At 41.1% G+C, this 19,487-nt stretch overlaps 1 protein-coding gene across 2 annotated transcripts in view; it reads right to left on the reverse strand.

The window, feature by feature from the left end:
• Positions 1-19,487, reverse strand: part of LOC144222811 (cyclic AMP-dependent transcription factor ATF-7) — an 82,279-nt gene that overhangs the window by 12,682 nt on the left and 50,110 nt on the right. For both annotated transcript variants that reach the window (XM_077753498.1, XM_077753499.1), the window contains exons 3-5: positions 9,348-9,444; positions 5,141-5,259; positions 1,809-1,946 (exon numbers count right to left, since the gene is read on the reverse strand). In XM_077753498.1, the coding sequence (XP_077609624.1) occupies positions 1,809-1,946; positions 5,141-5,259; positions 9,348-9,444 (354 nt within the window). The remainder of the gene's footprint in view (positions 1-1,808; positions 1,947-5,140; positions 5,260-9,347; positions 9,445-19,487) is intronic.

The raw sequence follows: 19,487 nt of genomic DNA on the forward strand, positions 1-19,487 counted from the left end.
ACTGGAAATAAAAAGATAAACCATGAAAAGAGAATTACAAAATAATAAAATATAAATAAATAAATAAATAAATAAATAAAACTAAAAAGAAAAGGGGTGGGGCCACAGAAGTTTTCGTAATGGTCTTGTTGTGATAAAACAAACTGCTTCCCACTGTTAACTTGCTTACGGTCTTAGCTGCTAGTGGCCACACTGGCCCTCAAGCATCTCCACACAACATCTAGGACCTGGTTGCTAATGAAAAGGGGAGGGAGGAGGGATGGTTGTAACTTAGGGAGGGAGTAGTTTGGAGAAGTTATCAAACCAAGTTTGGAAGGCGGTAAAATGAGATACAGATGCTCTAACCACACTGGACATTAAAATTATAACCACTAGTAGAATAGTAGAGCCTGGAAAGAAGGCATGAGGGGCCTTCTGAGGTTCTGAGAGTATCTAGGTGCTGGTTACACAGGCCGCAAACTTTGTGAAAATTCAGTGAGCTGTATACTTACAATTTATGCTCTTTTCTGTATGTGTGCTCTATTTCAATAAATTCATAAAAAATATTACTTCATAAAAAGTTCCATTAAAAAAAATAATCCTCAGAATCCTAGTAGATTTTCTCTTTGAGATACTAGAAGACTTCCTTCTAAGAAGCCTTTTTTTTTTTAATGTTTTATTTATTTTTGAGAGAGACAGAGACAGCATGAGCAGGGGAGGGTCAGAGAGAGAGGGAGACACAGAATCCAAAGACAGGCTCCAGGCTCTGAGCTAGCTGTCAGCACAGAGTGCGACGTGGGGCTCGAACCCATGAACCGTGAGATCATGACCTGAGCCGAAGTCGGACGCTCAACTGACTGAGCCACCCAAGCGCCCTAAGAAGACTTTTTTTCTAAATCATTCAAGGTCTAACTTACAAATTATACATTTTTCTTTTCTACTTATTAACTGAAGTACAACATAAAGTGCGTTAATCTAAAGGACACAACTAAGTGACTTTACATATGTAAAATAAGGACCATTTCCAGCACCCCAGAAGGGGCTCCTGCATCCCTTTCCAATCTAAACCTTCCCTCGCAAGAGCTAAACATTTGAGTTCTATTGTTATCAAATCGTTTTGCCTCTTCTTGAACCTGATGTAAATGGAGTCATACATGTACTTCTGAACTGTGTCCGAACTGTGTTACTGTTGTTCAACGTAACATTTGTGGGATTCACCCACAGTGCTATTTATATTATTAGTTCATTGGTTTGTTCTTTTACAGTGCTACATGGTATTTAGAAATACACCACAATTTATTTATTCATTCTCTTGTTGAGGGACATTTGGACTACTTCAGTTTTTTGACTATTATGAGTACAACTGTTATGAACATTCTTTTTTTTTTTTTTTATTTCTAGGAGAGAGAGAGAGAGAGACAGCGTGAGGAGGGGAGGGTCAGAGAAAGAGGGAGTCACAGACTGAAACAGGCTCCAGGCTCTGAGCTGGCAGTCAGCACAGAGCCCGACACAGGGCCCGAACCCACGAACCGCAAGATCATGACCTAAGCGAAAGTTGGACGCTTAACCAACTAAGCCACCCAGGCGCCCCATGAACATTCTTAAATACTGCTCTATAGTGGACATACACACTAATTTCACTTCCTTATAGATTCAGAAGTGGAACTGCTTGGCCAGAGAAGAGGTGTCATTTATGTAAGTCTTCTAAACAATGAAGATTTATTTAACTATAATCAATCCTGTATCACCTATTATTTACACAACTAATGAATAAAAGCTTAAGCTACCTACCAATTAACATTTGGCATAGTTCTTGGTAGTGAATTTACCTTTTCCTTGAGTGGTGGGGAGCAGGGACTGGAAGCAGGGCTATCAGGTGGCGATGAGTCTACCTCCACTGGCTCTTCTTCTTTGATTTTGATGTCTGGTGTGGAAGGCAAGGACATGTCAAGGGGCCCACCAGCAGCCTGTTAAAAGAGAGAAATGAGCATAGTTCAACTCAATGATTCCCTTCAGGCTGAATCCAAATCTTTCTAGTTAAAAGATGAAGAAATATACTTTATTATTTTTAAAAGTAACGTCCACACCCAACATGGGGCTTGAACTCATGACTCTGAGATCAAGAGCTGCATGTCCCACAGACTGAGCCGGCCAGGTGCCCTAAGGAAATATACTTCTAAGTTTAGCTTTTGGTCAAAGAACTGAATTGCAAGTCAAAGAAATATAGAACCTAGATTTTATGTACAACTCTGGGCACATCATTTTAACTTCTCAGAACCTGTTTTTCTAACTGTAAAATAGAAATAATACCTGCTTCATAATGGGTGAATACTTGTAAAGATTCTGAAAGGTATAAAAAATACTTATAATGCTTATAAAGACCCTGCAGTGGGGGGGGCGGGGGGGGGGAGGAGATGACTCTTAAATCCACGCAAATACCATAATTATATTATTTTTCATAAAAGTAAAATGATTCCTGAATCCAGTGCTTGCCTGTTTCCAACCAGCTCTGTTGGCTCCTGAAGAACTGTGAGCACTTTTTCTGCCAACCACAAGAACTAGATTATCCAAGTATCAAAAGCAAACAAAGACAGGGGCACCTGGGTGGTTTAGTTGGTTAAGCATCTCACTTCAGCTCAGGTCATGGTCCATGAGTTTGAGCCCCACGTCAGGCTCTATGCTGATACCTCAGAGCCTGGAGCCTGCTTCAGATTCTAGGTCTCCCTCTCTCTGCCCCTCTCCCACTCATGCTCTGTCTCTCTCTCTTAAAAATGAATATATGTTAAAAAAAAAAAAAAAGAAAGACAAATTAGCTATTAAAGTACTGCAAACATGAGGGGCGCCTGGGTGGCTCAGTCAGTAAAGAGTCCAACTTTGGCTCAGGTCATGATCTTGCTGCTTGTGGGTTCGAGCCCCATGTCAGGCTCTGTGCTGACAGCTCCAGAGCCTGGAGCCTGTATCAGATTCTGTGTCTCCCTCTCTCTCTGCCCCTCCCCTGCTTTCTCTCTCTCTCTCAAAAGTAGATACATAAACATTAATTTTTTTTTTTAAGTACTGCAAACATGATAGGGAAGATCTTGTCTAGGGAACTTCCCATGCTTGATGGTGATGTGATCTCATCCCAAAATCTGGTGGTAGAGGCTAGAAGTTAGGAAGCTAGGGTTGGGAGTATTAAAGAAAGGAAAGACTGGTCATCTGAGCAGTGAAAGAAATTAGAACTTGGTTCTAGAAGCAGGACTAGAGAAAACCAGAAAGGAAAGAGAGTACTTTTCTGGCCACGGTGAATCACTTCACAAAACCGTGAAGCTGTAAATGGCTTTGCAGGACCCATAAACCATCTGAGATGACGGCTCAACACTGCACCATGACAGGAGGGCTGGCACTGCAGTTCAGTCTCATGACAAAGTAGATCCTTTGTTCTATTCTTTCCGGACCTTAGGCTTCCCAGAGAAAGAGGAGCTTGTTTCTAACTCTTCCCTTTCTACCTGAATCCCTAGAAATCTTGGTAGTTGAGCACACTGAAGATAATCTGGGTGTTACTCCATTAGAGAAGGTGGTGATGGTTCTCTCTCTCCAATCCGATGGGGGTGAGCAATAGCAAAGATGCTTTCATTTCTGCCCTCATTTTTTCCTACAATGCAAAGATGTCAGGCCCAATTCAACGAATTCTAGGATCCCTGAAAAGTCAGAGGGTAGAGGGAAGGAGAGGCCTCTAAGTAAATACAACCACAGGTTTAAAATCCCTTAGAGGCATCTCCTAGAAAAGTTGTGGTTCAGTAAAGTTTTAGACTCATCAACATTCCCAGACACGGTATTCTACGGAGTCTGTTCTTCTCATCAAGCGGAGGTAAAGACCACTCCTGTATAGGCAAAAAGAAATACAGAGATGCCCAACGAGTGAAGGTCTGACCAACTATGAATGGTCTCCCAGAAGTGCCAACTGAGTTAAAATACCAGTGGAAAAGCCTTCAAGCTTGTAAAGGGAGGTTAGTTTTCTTGACTTTGCATATAATGAGTTTGCTCTTAAATCCCTCATATCCTAGAAAAAACAATTTGATTTCCTTGTCATTGGGGAAGGAGAAATGATGGGGGAGAGGGCAGATAAAGTAGGGAAGCTATAAAATAAAAGTATACCACATAGATTGAAGCAACTGAGAGATGACAGACTGGGGTCTGTGAGGAAAAATAATGACGAGCAGACTCTTGACTAGTCCAGCCATTTGAAAGCAGAATTACAAACACATGCCATTGGATTTCCCTCTTTCCTTCAGTTTGAGAGAGAGCAGGAAAAGCTGCTTATAGGAAGCTATGGAACTCGGAAAAACCTCCAGTGTTAATTCTTACAAGTACAATTTAAGCTGGGTGAAAAAAATCGTGCACAGCTCCGTGATTTACCTGCTTTTCTTCTTAGAAGGAAAGCGCTCAGAATACAAAGGGATTCCAACACTTTAATCCTCTCTACAGTATCTACACTAAGTGGCCTACATAAAGGTGGACATACTTTGTGATAGCTTCCATCTGCTGGTCCTAGTCCTATCTCTGGGCCACACAGAAGTTGAACCCCTCGTTTACATGAAAGCTCTTCACATATTTGAAGACCACAATTTGGTTCACGTTGATCTCCTCTTTTCTAAGCAAAACTTCCTCGGTTTCTTTGTAGGCTCCTAAAGTGACATAATATCCTTCTTTATGTTTAATGTCTTGAATATTACTAGAAAGCTACCTGAAGGTAAAAGCTAAATACACTGAAACAAAAAAGTGTCAATGTTTGTTCATTGGCTGACTGAAAACAGTTCAGGTAAGAAGAGCAAGAGATTTGACCCCCAAAAATGTTCTCTCATAGGATCTGAGTAATTTAAAACCTTTTAACATCCTCAACATAGTCAGAAGAGAAATAATTTTTTAAAAATAGATTACTGGATGGATGCTGCACTGAATGGGCAAGAAGATACTTTCTGGTAAAGACAGCGTTGTGCGGACCATTCATCTGGACCCCCTAAAGTCGTGGAAGGCTGGCTAGGATCAGTGGGTACTATCTGGGTCTAAAGAATGAAGCCCATAATTTTGTGCTTTAACCGGTTAAGCAAATTATCCCAGGACACAATGAAAACAGCCTCCATCTGAACACTGCCCGTTTTTCAGCAAAAGTCCCGCCTCTTGCCTTTTTTTCATCCTCATCTGCAGCTTTCTTGAATTCATGTTCAAAGGAGCTAGCTAATTCATTGAAGAGCCCCACCTCCTCACAATTCTTCAGGAATCTAGTCGGTGTAGGAGTTTGATCTGTAGATGTGAGAAAAAAAAAAAAGGAGACTTTATTTTAGTTTTGACCTGAAATGAAAACTTGAGAGTATACAGAGAACACATTTTTATTCTTGTGTTTGGAGAGAGTCTCTGTGTTGCTGTTATAGAGCTTGAGCAGGGGAAGGCCAGTGCTAGGCCACCAGAGGGTGTCTGTGCTGTGGCGCCGCAAGGCCGGCAGAGGGAAGACAGAACGAGGTTTTGTTGTGTGACTATCCACGTAACCCCCTTTCTCCCAGAGGCTGGCTTCACCTCCCTCACCCCCCAACAAAACAAAACACCCACCCAGCGGAGTTTGTGGTACCTCCAGACCTGAACACCAAGGACAGTTAAGCGACATTTTCTCTTTAAACTTACTCCCTGCTATGTCTGAAGTGAGAAAGTATAAGCAAGCAGATGGACGTTAAAATCTGATGAGGAGAAGAAACTGAGGGTCAGATGGCAGAGTTGGCTTGCTAAAGCTACCAAGTAAGAAACGGTGCCTTGTCTTTTCAGTGCTCACTGAGGTAAGGTCTGCTACCTTTTGAAGGTATTCCGCGCAAATCTAGGGGCTGGGGAACAAGACAGCAAGATCAGGAGCTAGAAAAGGAAACTGCAAACAATAGAGCTCATTTCACAGAGACCTGGGCCCACAGCAAATTCCGGAAACCAGGATATTTGGATTTAGATTTGCCAGCCAAAATATCCTCTCAGGGGCTGCACAAATCTTTCAACAGTGCCTCTGCCCTTGGGAAGAGGAAGGCAAGATCCGTAACCCATGGGAACTTTTCAAGCAACCTGAATTTTAGATTTGTGCTTCTCTCTCCCCATTCTGCTTTTCTGGTTTTTCTCCTGTAGGTCAAATGAATCCCTGATCTCAAGTTCTATTATGATGGTTTCCTTTGACGTGCCAGTGACCTCAGGGATTCATTTTATACCCCAAACCACTAAACTGAATGACAGATATAGAACAATGTTTAAATGACGTTTTAAGGAGTGAGGCCAGGGATTAAAATCACTCCTTCTAGCATGATCGATTGGAAACAGTCGACTGGGATTTTCCATGGAAAGAGCGTAATTTTTTTTCTTCAATTTAAACAAAACCTCTTCTGAATCAGAGTGTTTGGAAAAGTTACCACTACCTCCCAAAATAGTTTTAAAAGGTTCTCTGGCAGCTTTGGTTGGCCAATGATGAAGCCACTTTCCCTCCATCCCCGGGTGAGTGGAGGTAATATCATCCTTTATGCTCAAGAGTACTTCAGTAAGGGCACCCAAAAAATCACAACTCAAGTGAAACAGGATGGGGCAGCTAAGGGCACAGTGATGGGAGAAGAGGGCCTTTTGGTTCTCTGACCTGAAACTCATACAAACTTCTCCCATTCCTGAGCAAACAAGCAAATAGCCTGAAAATATGTAAGAAAACCCTTTGCCTTCTCTGACGATTCTGAAGAAATCAACAAGTGTTTATTGAGTACTTTCTATGTGTCTTGATGGTACGTGCATATGCTTCTGGGTAAACTTGGAGGAGGAGAGGAAAGGAGTATAGGAGTTCTGCCCAAATCTAAGACATGACTCTTGCCCTAGAGAACAAAGAGAATGTTTTCTAGTTGAGGAAATAAATATACATAGATAGCATCATAGTACATAAAAAAAATAGGTGCCATGTGCAGTAGAGAATAAAATTATTGTAGTAATTAAATAATGACAAATAAATAACAGAATAGTTAGGAGGTTTCAAGAAGTAGGACTTGAGATGGGCCTTAAAGAATGGTTTTCACCAAAAGAAAGAAGATTTGGGGGGGTAAGAGGAGTAAAGCAGGTGAAGGCATAGAGACAGGAAGGGTATGGGCACCATGTATATATAGATGAGGAGAAAAAGGTACGTCCAGGGTAAAGATAATCAAGTCAGGGGGAGCCTGGGTGGCTCAGCTGGTAGAGCATGTGACTTTTAATCTCAGGGTTGTGAGTTCAAGCCCTACATTGGGTGTGGAGCCTACTTAAAATAAAATGATAATTTAAAAAAGATAATCAATTCAGGTATATAAATTATATACAAGGTTGAGTAGGTAGGGATACCTACTTGGCTCAATTGGTGAAGCATGCAACTCTTGATCTCGGGGTTATGAGTTTGAGCCCCACATGGGTGCAGAGATTACTTAAAATCTTTCAAGGGGCACCGGGGTGGTTCAGTCAATTGATTGTCCGACTCTTGATTTCAGCTCGGGTCATGATCTCACGGTTCGTGGGATCAAGCCCCTCCTTAGGCTCTGCGCTGACAATGTGGGGCCTGCTTAGGATTCTCTCCCACACACCCCCCTGCCCCCGCCTCTCTCCCTCCCCTTCTTACTCTCTCTCAAAATAAATAAATAAACATAAACAAAAAAGAAATCTACAAGTGACAGAGGGCCATTAGCATTAGTTTAAAAAAATCAAACCAAATCAAATCTTTTATAAGCAAACAAAAAACAAAGTTGAGTAGGTAGTTACCATCAGGCTAGGTTACAGAAAGCCTGAAAATCCAAATATAAATAGCCTCAAAGTAAAATAGGATGGGTGCCTGGGTGGCTCAGTGAGTTAAGCATTTGACTTCAGCTCAGGTCATGATCCGGGGTTTGTGGAGTTGAGCCCCGCTCCCTTGGGCTCTGTGTTGACAGCTCAGAACCTGGAGCCTGCTTTGGATTCTGTGTCTCCCTCTCTCTCTGTTCCTCCCCTACTCGCACTTTGTCTCACTCTCTCTCTCTCTCTCAAAAATAAATTAAAAATTTAAAATTTAAAAAAAAGACAAAGAAAACAAAAGAAAATAGGAAGATTTTTTTTTTTTAGTTTATTTTGAGAAACTGTGTGCCTGCATGCATGTGTGCGTGAGTGAGTGTGGGAGGGGCAGACAGAAAGGGAGAGAGAGAGCAGGCCCCACACTGTCAACACAGAGCCTAAGGAGGGGCTCGATCGCACAAACTGTGAGATCATGACCTGAGTTGAAATTAAGAGTTGGATAATCAACCAACTAAGCCACCCAGGCATCCCCTCCCCCAGGCTTTCTTAAGGATCATCAATGACAATGTCCCCACTCATGCCCTTTTCCAGGAATTACAATCTACAAGCTCCTAGCAAAGTGGCTGGTGGACACAGCTATTCAGTAAATATCTGCTGAATTAACAAGGAATAGGAGATCTGTAATGGCAAGTTCCTTTCTTCACACATAGAAGTATGGAGAAAGAGGTTCTCTCTTTAATACTTCACTGTATTCTGGGTTGCATTTTGGCCAGTAATACTTAGAGAAACTGTATCTTATCTGAGTTATTAATGTACGTAATAACCACCAACGAAATACCGTGTTGGTTAAATACTGCGACAAATTTGCCTACCCCAGGCTAAATCAGACCCCTCGAACTATCAAAAGAAAAGGCCCACTTTGGTTTGTATTTCTGTCTAGTTGAAAATGACACAAGAGAACTGCTCCCCGATCTGAGAATAGTTGCTAAGGATACTCCCTTGAGAATGGCATACATAAGAAAGCCAGTATCTAAAACAATCAGTGAGAGGTTCCAGGTCACCCCAATTGGCTTAGAAGAGTCCCACTGACTACATGTCTTGTCTGAGCTTTGGAAACGTGCCCTCAACACTGTCTGGGTTCACGAGGCAAGTTGAATTTACAAACTGACAATCAGCCTGCTTGGGGGAAACTGATACCCAGTGGAAGGGAAACAGCCAGGCTGGGTCAGCTTTCTTGCTTTCTTTTGTTCACCCCTTTGCCATGGGTAGGGAGAAATGTCAAAGTCATCTTTTGTCTGTAAATCTTCCAAAGTCTTAATAAAAAGAAGGCAAGGAGGAGATAGACTGAAAAAAGACAAGACAAAACCTCAACACACCTACCCTCAAAAACCGCAGAACCCAATCTTGTATTAAAAACAGAACGGAGGGCACAATAGAAACTTGGGAGCTTTTAGTGTTCCTTTTTCCTGATTAAATGCAGATCACATCAGAGCTCTTAATGGGAAAAGGGGAGTATAGCTCCCTGTACATCTGGTCCCTGGTATTAATCTTAACTGTCTGGTGATACCAAGGCACGTGGCTTCTGGGGCAGCAAATACCTGCAATGATGACTGAGTCAGTTCGGGCTGGGCCAAATTTCAATGTCATCTCATGCTTGTGTTTATGAACTGCCAGGTGGTCCTCGTTTGTAAATCTCTGAAACGAAACAGAAACAGAGATGTGAAAAAAAAAATAAGCGCTTTGGTGCCCTTTTACAATGTCCTACTAAACACCCGACACTGAGGATAGTCCTGAGACAGGGGGACTGGAGAGGGAACAGGAAAGAAGGAGAAGGACTTGGAGGTGATGGACAATGCGAGGAGCTGGATGTAAGAAGAAAATGGGGAAGGAGAAAAAGAGGCACTAGGAAGCTGGGAGGAGAAGAGAAGAGGAAGACCATGGCAGCAACTGCTCTGTAATATCAGGTCCAAACGAGAGAAGTAGACAGATTGCTGGTGAAGTGGGGTCTAGGCAGGAGGCTCCAAATGAAAGAAACATTTAGGCAAGGCTCTTAGCGAACAAGGGGAAAATAATTTTTAATAATAATAATAAAGAGAGAAGAAGGGAAAGGCCGGACACTCGTTGGTCATCACAAAAATAGGAAATTCAGAGTGAAGCTCTCCATGGTGGGGCCGAATTGGACTATTTACAAGGGGGCTAACAGGGAGATAAATTATGCAGGATTAGGAGAACCATTTAACTTCCTGGCCCCCACAGTGCTGCAGTAGGCGCCTGCCCAGCTATTTGGCTCAGCGTTTTAATGAGCCAGGATGGGGCTGTAGAGGACAGAGGCCCAATGGCCAGCAGTAATGGCACACACCAGCCCCATCGGCCAAATGCTGTCTCCCCTCATCGGGCAGCCCGCCTGGGCTCCGTCAGCCATAAAGGGGCCAGTGCAATGCTGCTGGCTATATAATGACAGAATAAAGATGCAGGCAAAAAATTTTTGTGAGGGGTGGGAGAAGCCTGTAGGCAGGATGTGGGAAGGGGAGAGGAGATAGTATAGAGATTTTCTTTATTTAGGGGTTTGGGTGAAAGGACAATGAAAAGGTGAGGCTAGGTATGCCTCAGTTTATGACATGTGAGACAATAATTTATGCTTCCACCCCTTCTTTAGAGCGGGGGAGGTAAAGAGAACAGATGAACAGCAGTAATTCAAAAGAATGATACCCTCAAAATTCCCTCTGAGGCTGGCTGGGCTGGTTGCTTCATTAAAACATGCCTGCAACACAGTAACAGCTTGGATGCTGTGGTCTCCCACAGCTCCCTCACCAGCCAGGCTCTGAAACATGGTTCTATTTGTCTTTTTGTTTCTAAAAATAATGACTGGTTAGTCCCCTCTTTTTACTTTCCTTGTTAGATATATACACACTTCCTACCAAACACTTTAGCTCTTTTTCCACGGTGCTTCTTGGCACTTGACCACGGACCAGACAGGAGTCAGCCTCATCCACCCCTGCTCCTATCCAGTTGAGAAAGTGACACTGAACCTCAACTTAAGTTCCTTTATTTTACCTGAAAGTATCTTCCCCCAAATTTGCTCTGAGCCCTATCACAACTAAAGCTATCTTACAGCGTAAAATCCTTCCAGCTAGGCTTACAGGCCTGGAGGGAAAAGTGACTTTTCACCTAAAAGTATAAAGAACCAAAATGAAACCGTCAAAAGCCTGCCCGAGTGGTTTCAGATAGATCAGGGTAAAACTGAATAAAAGCATGGGAGAATTTAGCTAACAACTTTAGTTTTCTCTGTTGTTGGTTAACTCTAGGCATCAATTGTTTCCTTCACAGATTTTTCCCTAAGGAAAACAGGGTGAGGTTGGGGGTGAAGAAAGGAGAGAATAGTCTATTAACTAGGGGTATGATATCTGTAAGGTTAAATAAGTCACTGTTGAGGTTCTGGGTTTACCAGGTATTCAGTAAAAGGAAGTGAGCAGAACCCGGTCTACAATGAACAAAAACCATCATTTTATTTATTTACTTGAAATGTTTATTTATTTATTTTGAGAGGGCCAGAGAGAGAGGGGGGAGGACAGAGCATGACTAGGGGAGGGGTAGACAGAGAGGGAGAGAGAGAGAGCCCCAGCGCAGAGCCCCAGGCGGGTCTCGAACCCATGAACCGTAAGATAATGATCTGAGCCAAAGCCAAGTGTCAGACACTTAATGACTGAGCCACCCAGGTGCCCCAAAACCCAGCATTTTAGAGAAGAGTGGTGGATTAGGCAGAGGTATAGAATTTCAAAAGATAGTGGTAACGTTCTAACAATCTTTCAAAAAAGATGTTTATAATAAGTACTTCACAGAAATTTCATATACATAGCCTGAAATGTTTGCACAATGTTCTAGAATCTAGAAGAATGATTTTCAAGCAAAATTCCTTTTTCTACTCTCAGAAGGCAAGTTTGCTCACATCTGAGCTGAGAGAAAGATTTTAAAACTCCATCAGGTTTTGTGCTGGTCAGGATCACTTAATATTTTAAAAGGCAACTCCCCTTCTGTCAGAATTGTGCTCCACAGTCTTGACTTGCCTTATTTGTCCTCTAGCTCTCGTTCCTCTGTGCTGCATACCCCCTACCCCTGCTCCCTTCCACGCTGCCCTGTTCCCCCTTGAGCTATTGTGCTATTTCTTTTTTCCAAATTAAAAGCTGGGGTCTGAAAAAGAACTGAAGATGGCTGAAAGGATTTCCCACCTATCAGCAGCAGCTCAGAGAGTTTGATAACTGTGAACACAGATAGGAAAAAAAGAATATCTTTATTCTCACGAAACTCTGAAATTTAGCATTCCTAACTCATAATAGAAAATCACACATATTTTCTTATCACATATATCAAAATATCCTTTATAGTCATCACTACTTTGAAACTATGGTAGTCACGAGACCCACCACTAGAACATGTTACCTAATGCATTAATTAAAAAGCACCCATATTACATTATCAAATATTTTAAGACTATTTCTGAGAACTGTCTTCTCAGAAAGACAGTTATTTCAAAATAACTGGTTTCCTTCATAATCCTATGTATTTTACTTTACTGATTTAAAAACAATATTCATTTTTTTTTTTCCTGAGAAAGAGACAGCATGAGCAGGGGAGGGTCAGAGAGAGAGGGAGACACAGAATCTGAAACAGGCTCCAGGCTCTGAGCTAGCTGTCAGCACAGAGCCTGACGCGGGGCTCGAACCCACGAACCATGAGATCATGACCTGAGCCAAAGTCAGATGCTTAACCGACTAAGCCACCCAGGTGCTTCTAAAAACAATATTCTAAGAAGGGGTTCACAGGCTTCACCAAACTGTCAATCCGGATCATGATACCCCCCAAATTAAGAATTCCTGACTAAATCAGCTAGGGCGCTTCAGAGGAAGCAAATGGGGTGAATTTTAGGAAGCAGGGCACTCGCCTGGACTCTCCCTATAATTACTAATACAATTTTTTTTAAGTAGGCTTCACGCCCCAGCATGGAGCCCAACACGGGGCTTGAACTCACAACCCTGAGATCAAGACCTGAGTGGAGATCAAGAGTCAGAAGCTTAACAGACTGAGCCATGCAGGAGCCCCTCTAATACAATTTTTATATGGCTACACTAGGCAGGGGAGAATAAAATTATGCTAAAGCTTTTTATCAAAGTGAATGTCAACTTGGCTACTATGTTCATTGTTCCTTTTATTCTCCTTCATTTATTAAAAGTTAACCCGTAAGGGTGTGCCTGGCTGGCCTAGTCGTTAGTTGGTGGACAGTGCAACTCTTGATTTCAGGGTTATAGGTCTGAGCCCTACACTGAGTGTAGAGATTGCATAAAAAGAAAGTCTTCAGGGGCGCCTGGGTGGCTTAGTCGGTTAGGCGTCCGACCTTCGCTTAGGTCATGATCTCGCGGTTCGTGGGTTCGAGCCCCGCGTCGGGCTCTGTGCTGACTGCCAGCTCGGAGCCTGGAGCCTGTTTCAGAGTCTGTGACTCCCTCTCTCTGGACCCTCCCCTGCTCATGCTGTCTCTCTCTCTCTCTCTCTCCTAGAAATAAATAAAACAGTAATTTAAAAAAAAATTTTTTTTAAGTCTTCAAAAAATTAAAGAAAAAAATTTTAAGTTATTTGTTTAACCCTTAACAATTCTCTAGATCAGTCTCAAAAATGCATGCTTAGGAAACCCATCCCTCTGAAAGCAATTTCTCAATTAAAATATCTAAAATCATTAAGTGATAAAAATTTTGACCTTATTAGACAGATTATTCTATTGAATTAAAATGAGCAGAGGAGCTCCAAAAAGGATTTCCTTTTTGAATTACTGCCCATTTAAAAATCTAACTCTCCCATTTGTTAATATCCTTAACGGGTCTTCCTTTGTTCTTTGGTCTTACCTACCATGAAGGTTTTGGCAAAGAGCCACTCAGGGAAAAATCACTCTGGTTGTAGGGTAAATAATGATAATGTTCAGGGAATATGTAGATATCAACCATCTTCAAGACAACAGAGGGCTGATTATCATTCAAAATGGAGACTGAAGAATGTAAGTCATACTGGATCAAGAAAGCAGTTTTTATATACCTTGGGAGAGGATTTGTATAGTTAACTATGGTGTAGCATCTAATTTGCTCAAGTAAATGAATCAGGGCAGTTTCTTGGCATAAATGGGTGAAGAGAAGTATTATGTGGTAATGTGCACCCTATCTAGATCTAGAGACCAAGATGATTTAGCTCTGCCCTACCCAATATGGTAGCCATTAGCCACGCGTGGCTATTGAGCACTTTAAAATATATGGCTAGATGTAGTCAAAACACACACTGAATTTCAATGACTTAGTACAAAAAAAAATGTAAAATATCCTATTGATTTCATGTTGATTACATGTTGAAATGATATTTTGGATATACTGGGTTAAATAAAATATATTATTAAAATTAATTTTACTTATTTACTTTTACTTTTTACTGTGGCTATGAGAAAATTTTAAATCACATATGTGGTTTACATTATATTTCTTTTGGATAGCTCTGATCTAGATAATATCCTCAAAGATCCGAAGGGAATTTTAATCATGTGCCAGTCTTGAGTCTTTCCTCCTGAACCCATTTTCTCTAAATACAGTTTATATTATATGGCAGTGGTTTTCAAGCAGGGACAACTCTGATTCCCAGGGGACATTTTACCAACATGTGGAGACATTCCTGCTGATCACAACCAGGGGATGCTACTGGCCTCTACAGAGCCATGGGATGCTGATAAATATGCTGAAATGCACAGGCCAAGGCTCTAAAACAAAGAATTATCTGACTCAAAACATCAACTGTTATTATTTGTTAAGAAATTCTGCTACACAGTAATAGGGAAAGAGAGAAAGAAACAAGAAAGAAAAAAAAGAGACTGTTTTTAAGTTTCCCTTGCCAAACTGCCAACACATGTTTTTGGATCTAAAACTTGGAAGGGAAAAAAAACAGGCAGAAAACTCCCAACCTCATTTTATAAAATGGCTGATGTACTACAGATCTGCAAATACTTAGGTTAGGGGAATTAGGAAGACAGAGACAGAAGGCACTATAATTGGGAGAAGAACAAATTAAATGGAATTCTCATGCATTGTCTTGTTAGTTACAAAGAGGTAACACAGAAGAAGCAAATCAAAACAATTTTGGCTACTTTTGATTTTTGCTCACCAATGGAGATTTTTCTTAGTTTAAGAAATGTTAAGAAACATAAAATGGAATGTAAGGAGTATGAGGAAATTGATCTGAAAACTGGTTATCAGTTGTGGAATAGGCAGGGAAGATACAGGTTCTTATTACCAATTTTCTACAGAAGATCTTTGGTAAAACTGCTTTCTGTTTCTAGAAGTTTCAGCTTCGCTTATCCTGTCATAGTAGAATCTGGAATCCTATCTACTAGCAAACTGACCAAATGAACAGTGCTAAGTAAAGAGTACGCAATGGCGTGAAGAACAAACAAGGATGGTGGGAACTGTAAAGCAGAAATACATCTCAGTGGCGGCACCTGGGAGGCTCAGTTGGTTAAGTGTCCAACTTTGGCCTAGGTCACAATCTTGCCATTCCTGAGTTCAAGCCCCATATCAGCCTCTGTGCTGACAGCTGGGAACCTGGAGCCTGTTTCAGATTTTGTGTCTCCCTCTCTCTGCCCTCCCCCGCTCACGCTCTGTCTCTCTCTCTCAAAAATAAACATTTAAAAAATTAAAAAAAAAAAAAAGAAAAATTCATCTCAATGAATGAAGTTTTAAGGTTTGAATTTTTTAGGGGCGGCTCGGGGGCTCAGTCAGTTAAGCATCAGTTCAGGTCATGATCTTGTTTGTGAGTTCAAGCTGCCTGTTGGGCCCTGTGCTGACAGCTCAGAGCCTGGAGCCTCCTTTGGATTCTGTGTCTCCCTCTCTCTCTGCTCCTCCCCCACTTGCACTCTGTCCCTCTCTCTCTCAAAAGTAAACAAACATTTTTAAAAAAGGATTTAAAAAATTTTTAATTGATGTAGGTCATGTACAAAACCCACAAATATTAAGTGTTCATACAGCTCAATGAATTTTTATGAGTAAATGCCCACTGTGATTACAACCTAGATGAAGACATGAATCATTTCAGGCACCCCAGAAGGCTTCTTCATATCCCTCTTTTCTTTTCTTTTTTTTTTAATTTTTTAATGTTTTATTTATTTTTGAGAGAGAGAGAGCGTGAGCAGGGGAGGGTCAGAGAGAGAGGGAGACACAGAATCTGAAGGGGACTGCAGGCTCTGAGCTGGCTGTCAGCACAGAGCCCAACACAGGGCTCAAACCCACGAACCGTGAGATCATGACCTGAGCTGAAGTCGGACTCTTAACCAACTGAGCCACCCAGGCGCTCCTATATCCCTCTTTTCTTAAGCTTTTAAATGAAATGATTACATAAAACCGTATAGTACCTGGCATACAGCCTGTTCTCCAGCTAGCTCTCTACATTTTTAGCCTCCAGGTAGACAGGTATTGTAGTAAAAATTAGTTTTCCTTTGCAGAATAACTCTAAACAAGTCAATGGTTAGAGAGAGTTCTTTTCTTAATCCCATCAAAACTAGTCTCCCAGAAAGTTTCTGAAATAACATCACTAAACAGAACTGAAGAGAAGGCTCAGGGCAAAGGAGAGCTCACGCCAAACTAGAGCTAAATCTTTGCCTGTTGATTCTGAGCCAGGCACAAGCATATGGGCATTAGAAATGTAATAGTTTCAAGCTAAATCCTTGGTAAAGTATTGTGACCAATGAAATTTCTGTGCAATACGCACTCAAACCCTAGCCAAATTCATTCCTGAAATGTTGTTTTTGGCCACCACAGCTCCAGTTTCCATGTGGATTTGTCTCACATTTAAAAATGCTCTTACGGCCTGACCTATGATTAATACAAGTCCCTTTCCTTGTTTTAGAAGAGTAGATGGGGAAGGAGACAAATCAGAACTCTTTAGTTATTAGGAAATGAGCCCTGAATGCCTAAACTATCAAGGAATAATACAAGGAGCTGAGCTTATATTTATGATAGTCTGGAAATTCATTTATGCTGAAACTATGTCTATCCCCTTCTCCAAAGTTTCTCGGTTTGGCAGCGCTGCATGGACAGAATAGCTTTCTTTTATTACAGTATTTACACATGGACATAGTTTGATGAAAGAAAATAGCATGAAAAAGCCACAGAAAGCCTAAAAACTATGGGGAGCAAGCTCTAAAATACAGTGATATCACTGCTACACAGGGCGGAAAGAATAACCAACCTTTTTATAAGCATTATTTAATCTCTTCAATTGATCACATGTTCTGAAAGGAGAAACTAGGAGATCTGCAACAGTCTTAATAATGCTTTTCACCCTCACTGCAGCGCTTCTATTCCCAATGCAAGAGATGGTTTGTGTTTGGGAAAGTAGGGAATGGGAGAAGAAGGGAAAGGACTAAATATACACACCTCAAAGCCAACATAACTTTCATTTGTACCTTAGTCAATCTTAGGCTCCTGTTCTCTCCTTCAAGATGCTATTTACTAAATGAGTCACACATCCTGCTTTGAATGCTTCATGGCTCTTGAATGAATCATTTCAAAGTACAGAATTGTTCAACAAATAAATACAACCACAGCAGTGGCAGCTCATAGGCCGTATGTGTGAGCAAGGTAATTTATAGAGGAAAAAAAAGAACAGGAAACTTCTTCCCAAAATACTCCAAGAGAAAATGTTGTTAGGGGAATGCAGAAGGACAAACTAAAGGGGAGAAGAGAAAAACCCACCAAATTGTACCCAGCATTCCTTTGCCCATAGACTGAGGAATTTTCTGTTTGGGGAAGGCTATTTGAATATCTTAAAGAGAAGATTCTGTCAACTGACTAAATTTGTCCACCGTAAAAAGAAAGAGTTTTATGAAGAGAGACATTATTTGATAGTTAGCTTAGCAATGAAGCCATCTAGTACTCAAGAGCAAGGACCCTATTCATTAGTTGGTATGTGGAAGTATCCCAAGTACCTTGAACAGTACCTGCACACAGTAGGTACTTAATATTTGCTGAATAAGTGCCAATTAGCATATATCACTAAACTGCTACAAAGCATCTCCAGCTTACAAAACTCTTGTCCATGTGTACAATGGTGGCAGAATTTTCATCATTTATATCCAAAAGGAGCTGGTATTTAAAAAAAATTTTTTTTAATGTTTATTTTTGAGAGAGAGAGAGAAAGCGTGAGCAGGGAGGGACAGGGAGAGACTGAGATATAGAATCTGAAGCAGGCTCCAGGCTCTGAGCTGTAAGCACAGAGCCCGATTGATGCAGGGCTTGAACTCATGAACCAAGAGATCATGAAATTGGATGCTTAACCGACTGAGCCATCCAGGAGCCCCAAAAGGAGTTGGTATTTTAAATACCCAACCTTCCCAATGGAACCAGACACTGGGCCCATTCAGGATCAAGAATATTCTTTCTTTTTTTTTTTCTTTAAATGTTTACTTTTATTTTTGAGAGAGAGGGAAGGAGGACGAGAGAGAGAACAAATAAGCAGGGGAGGGGCAGAGAGAGGGAGACACAGAATCTGAAGCAGGCTCCAGGCTCTAAGCTGTCAGCAGAGAGCCTGAAACGTGGCTTGAACTTGTGAACTGAAGGATCATGACCTGAGCCAAAGTTGGATACCTAACCGTCTGAGCCACCCAGGTGTCCCAGGAGCAAGAATTTTCTAACGGGAGGAGCTTAGGATATGAAACAAATACAATTTCAAAAATTAAGACAACAAGAAAAAGTCAAAATGTTAACAAAGGGGATTTAAATCACTGAAAAGAATTTCTTGATTCTGAGAAGGGGGTTGAAATCATTCTCAAAGGAGACTTAAAGGAACATAAAATGCCTGAGTTTTCTGGTCCTATTGTATTTTTATGACTTTATTTTTTCCTATTCCACCCATGCTTTCTATCTAGGTTACTCTCTCTACTGATCTTAAAAGTCTACTTGTTTTCAGTTTTGTGTCCCCATACAGTTTGCCTGTTCTCAGCCATGTCTTCCTCTCTCCCCTCTGTTTATTCAAATCCTACCATTTTTTTCCAAGGCCCAGCTGAAAACGTTTTTGAAATTTTTTTAAAATCTCTCTAATGATTCTTTAGTAATCTATCTTTCCTAAATGTGTATCGTACTTCAACACTTTGTACCACATAATTTAGAATTTTGGTCTATACGGTCTCATAGTTTTATCCTTTAAAGTACACTGTAAACCACCAGAGAGTTAAAAATGTATCCTACACTTAATCTTTACCCTCCCATCTAAGGGCTTGGTCCAGTGGTGAGCATAAGTAGGTGCTCAGTAAATTCCTGTTTGAGTGGCTGGGTCAAGTTTTATATAGTGGTATGAGAGTAACTGTTCAAAAAGTTTACAACCTTTGGGTCCTAAGACTTTAACAGGGGACACTTTCAGAATGGCCTGACACCTTTCCATCTCCATTTCCAAAGTATATTTCACTACTCAAGTAAGTAAAAATTCATGTATCCTCTCCACTATTTTGTTGGACACCAGATTTTCTTTATTACAGAAAGGCATCTATGGCAATTTTAGCATGCTTGAATTATACTGGTGTTGTATGAAAGGACCCTGGTACCATGCCTTATGGGTCAATTCACTTTCTTTAAGTAACAGAGTCCATTGCTGAACTTTATTTTACTACCAATTAAAATGCTCTATGCAAAAAAAAAATGTCAATTTAGAAACAGTATCCTATTCTT

The sequence above is a fragment of the Crocuta crocuta genome, unplaced genomic scaffold (genome assembly GCF_008692635.1).
Source record: "Crocuta crocuta isolate KB4526 unplaced genomic scaffold, BGI_CrCroc_1.0 scaffold30, whole genome shotgun sequence".
NCBI lineage: Eukaryota > Metazoa > Chordata > Mammalia > Carnivora > Hyaenidae > Crocuta > Crocuta crocuta.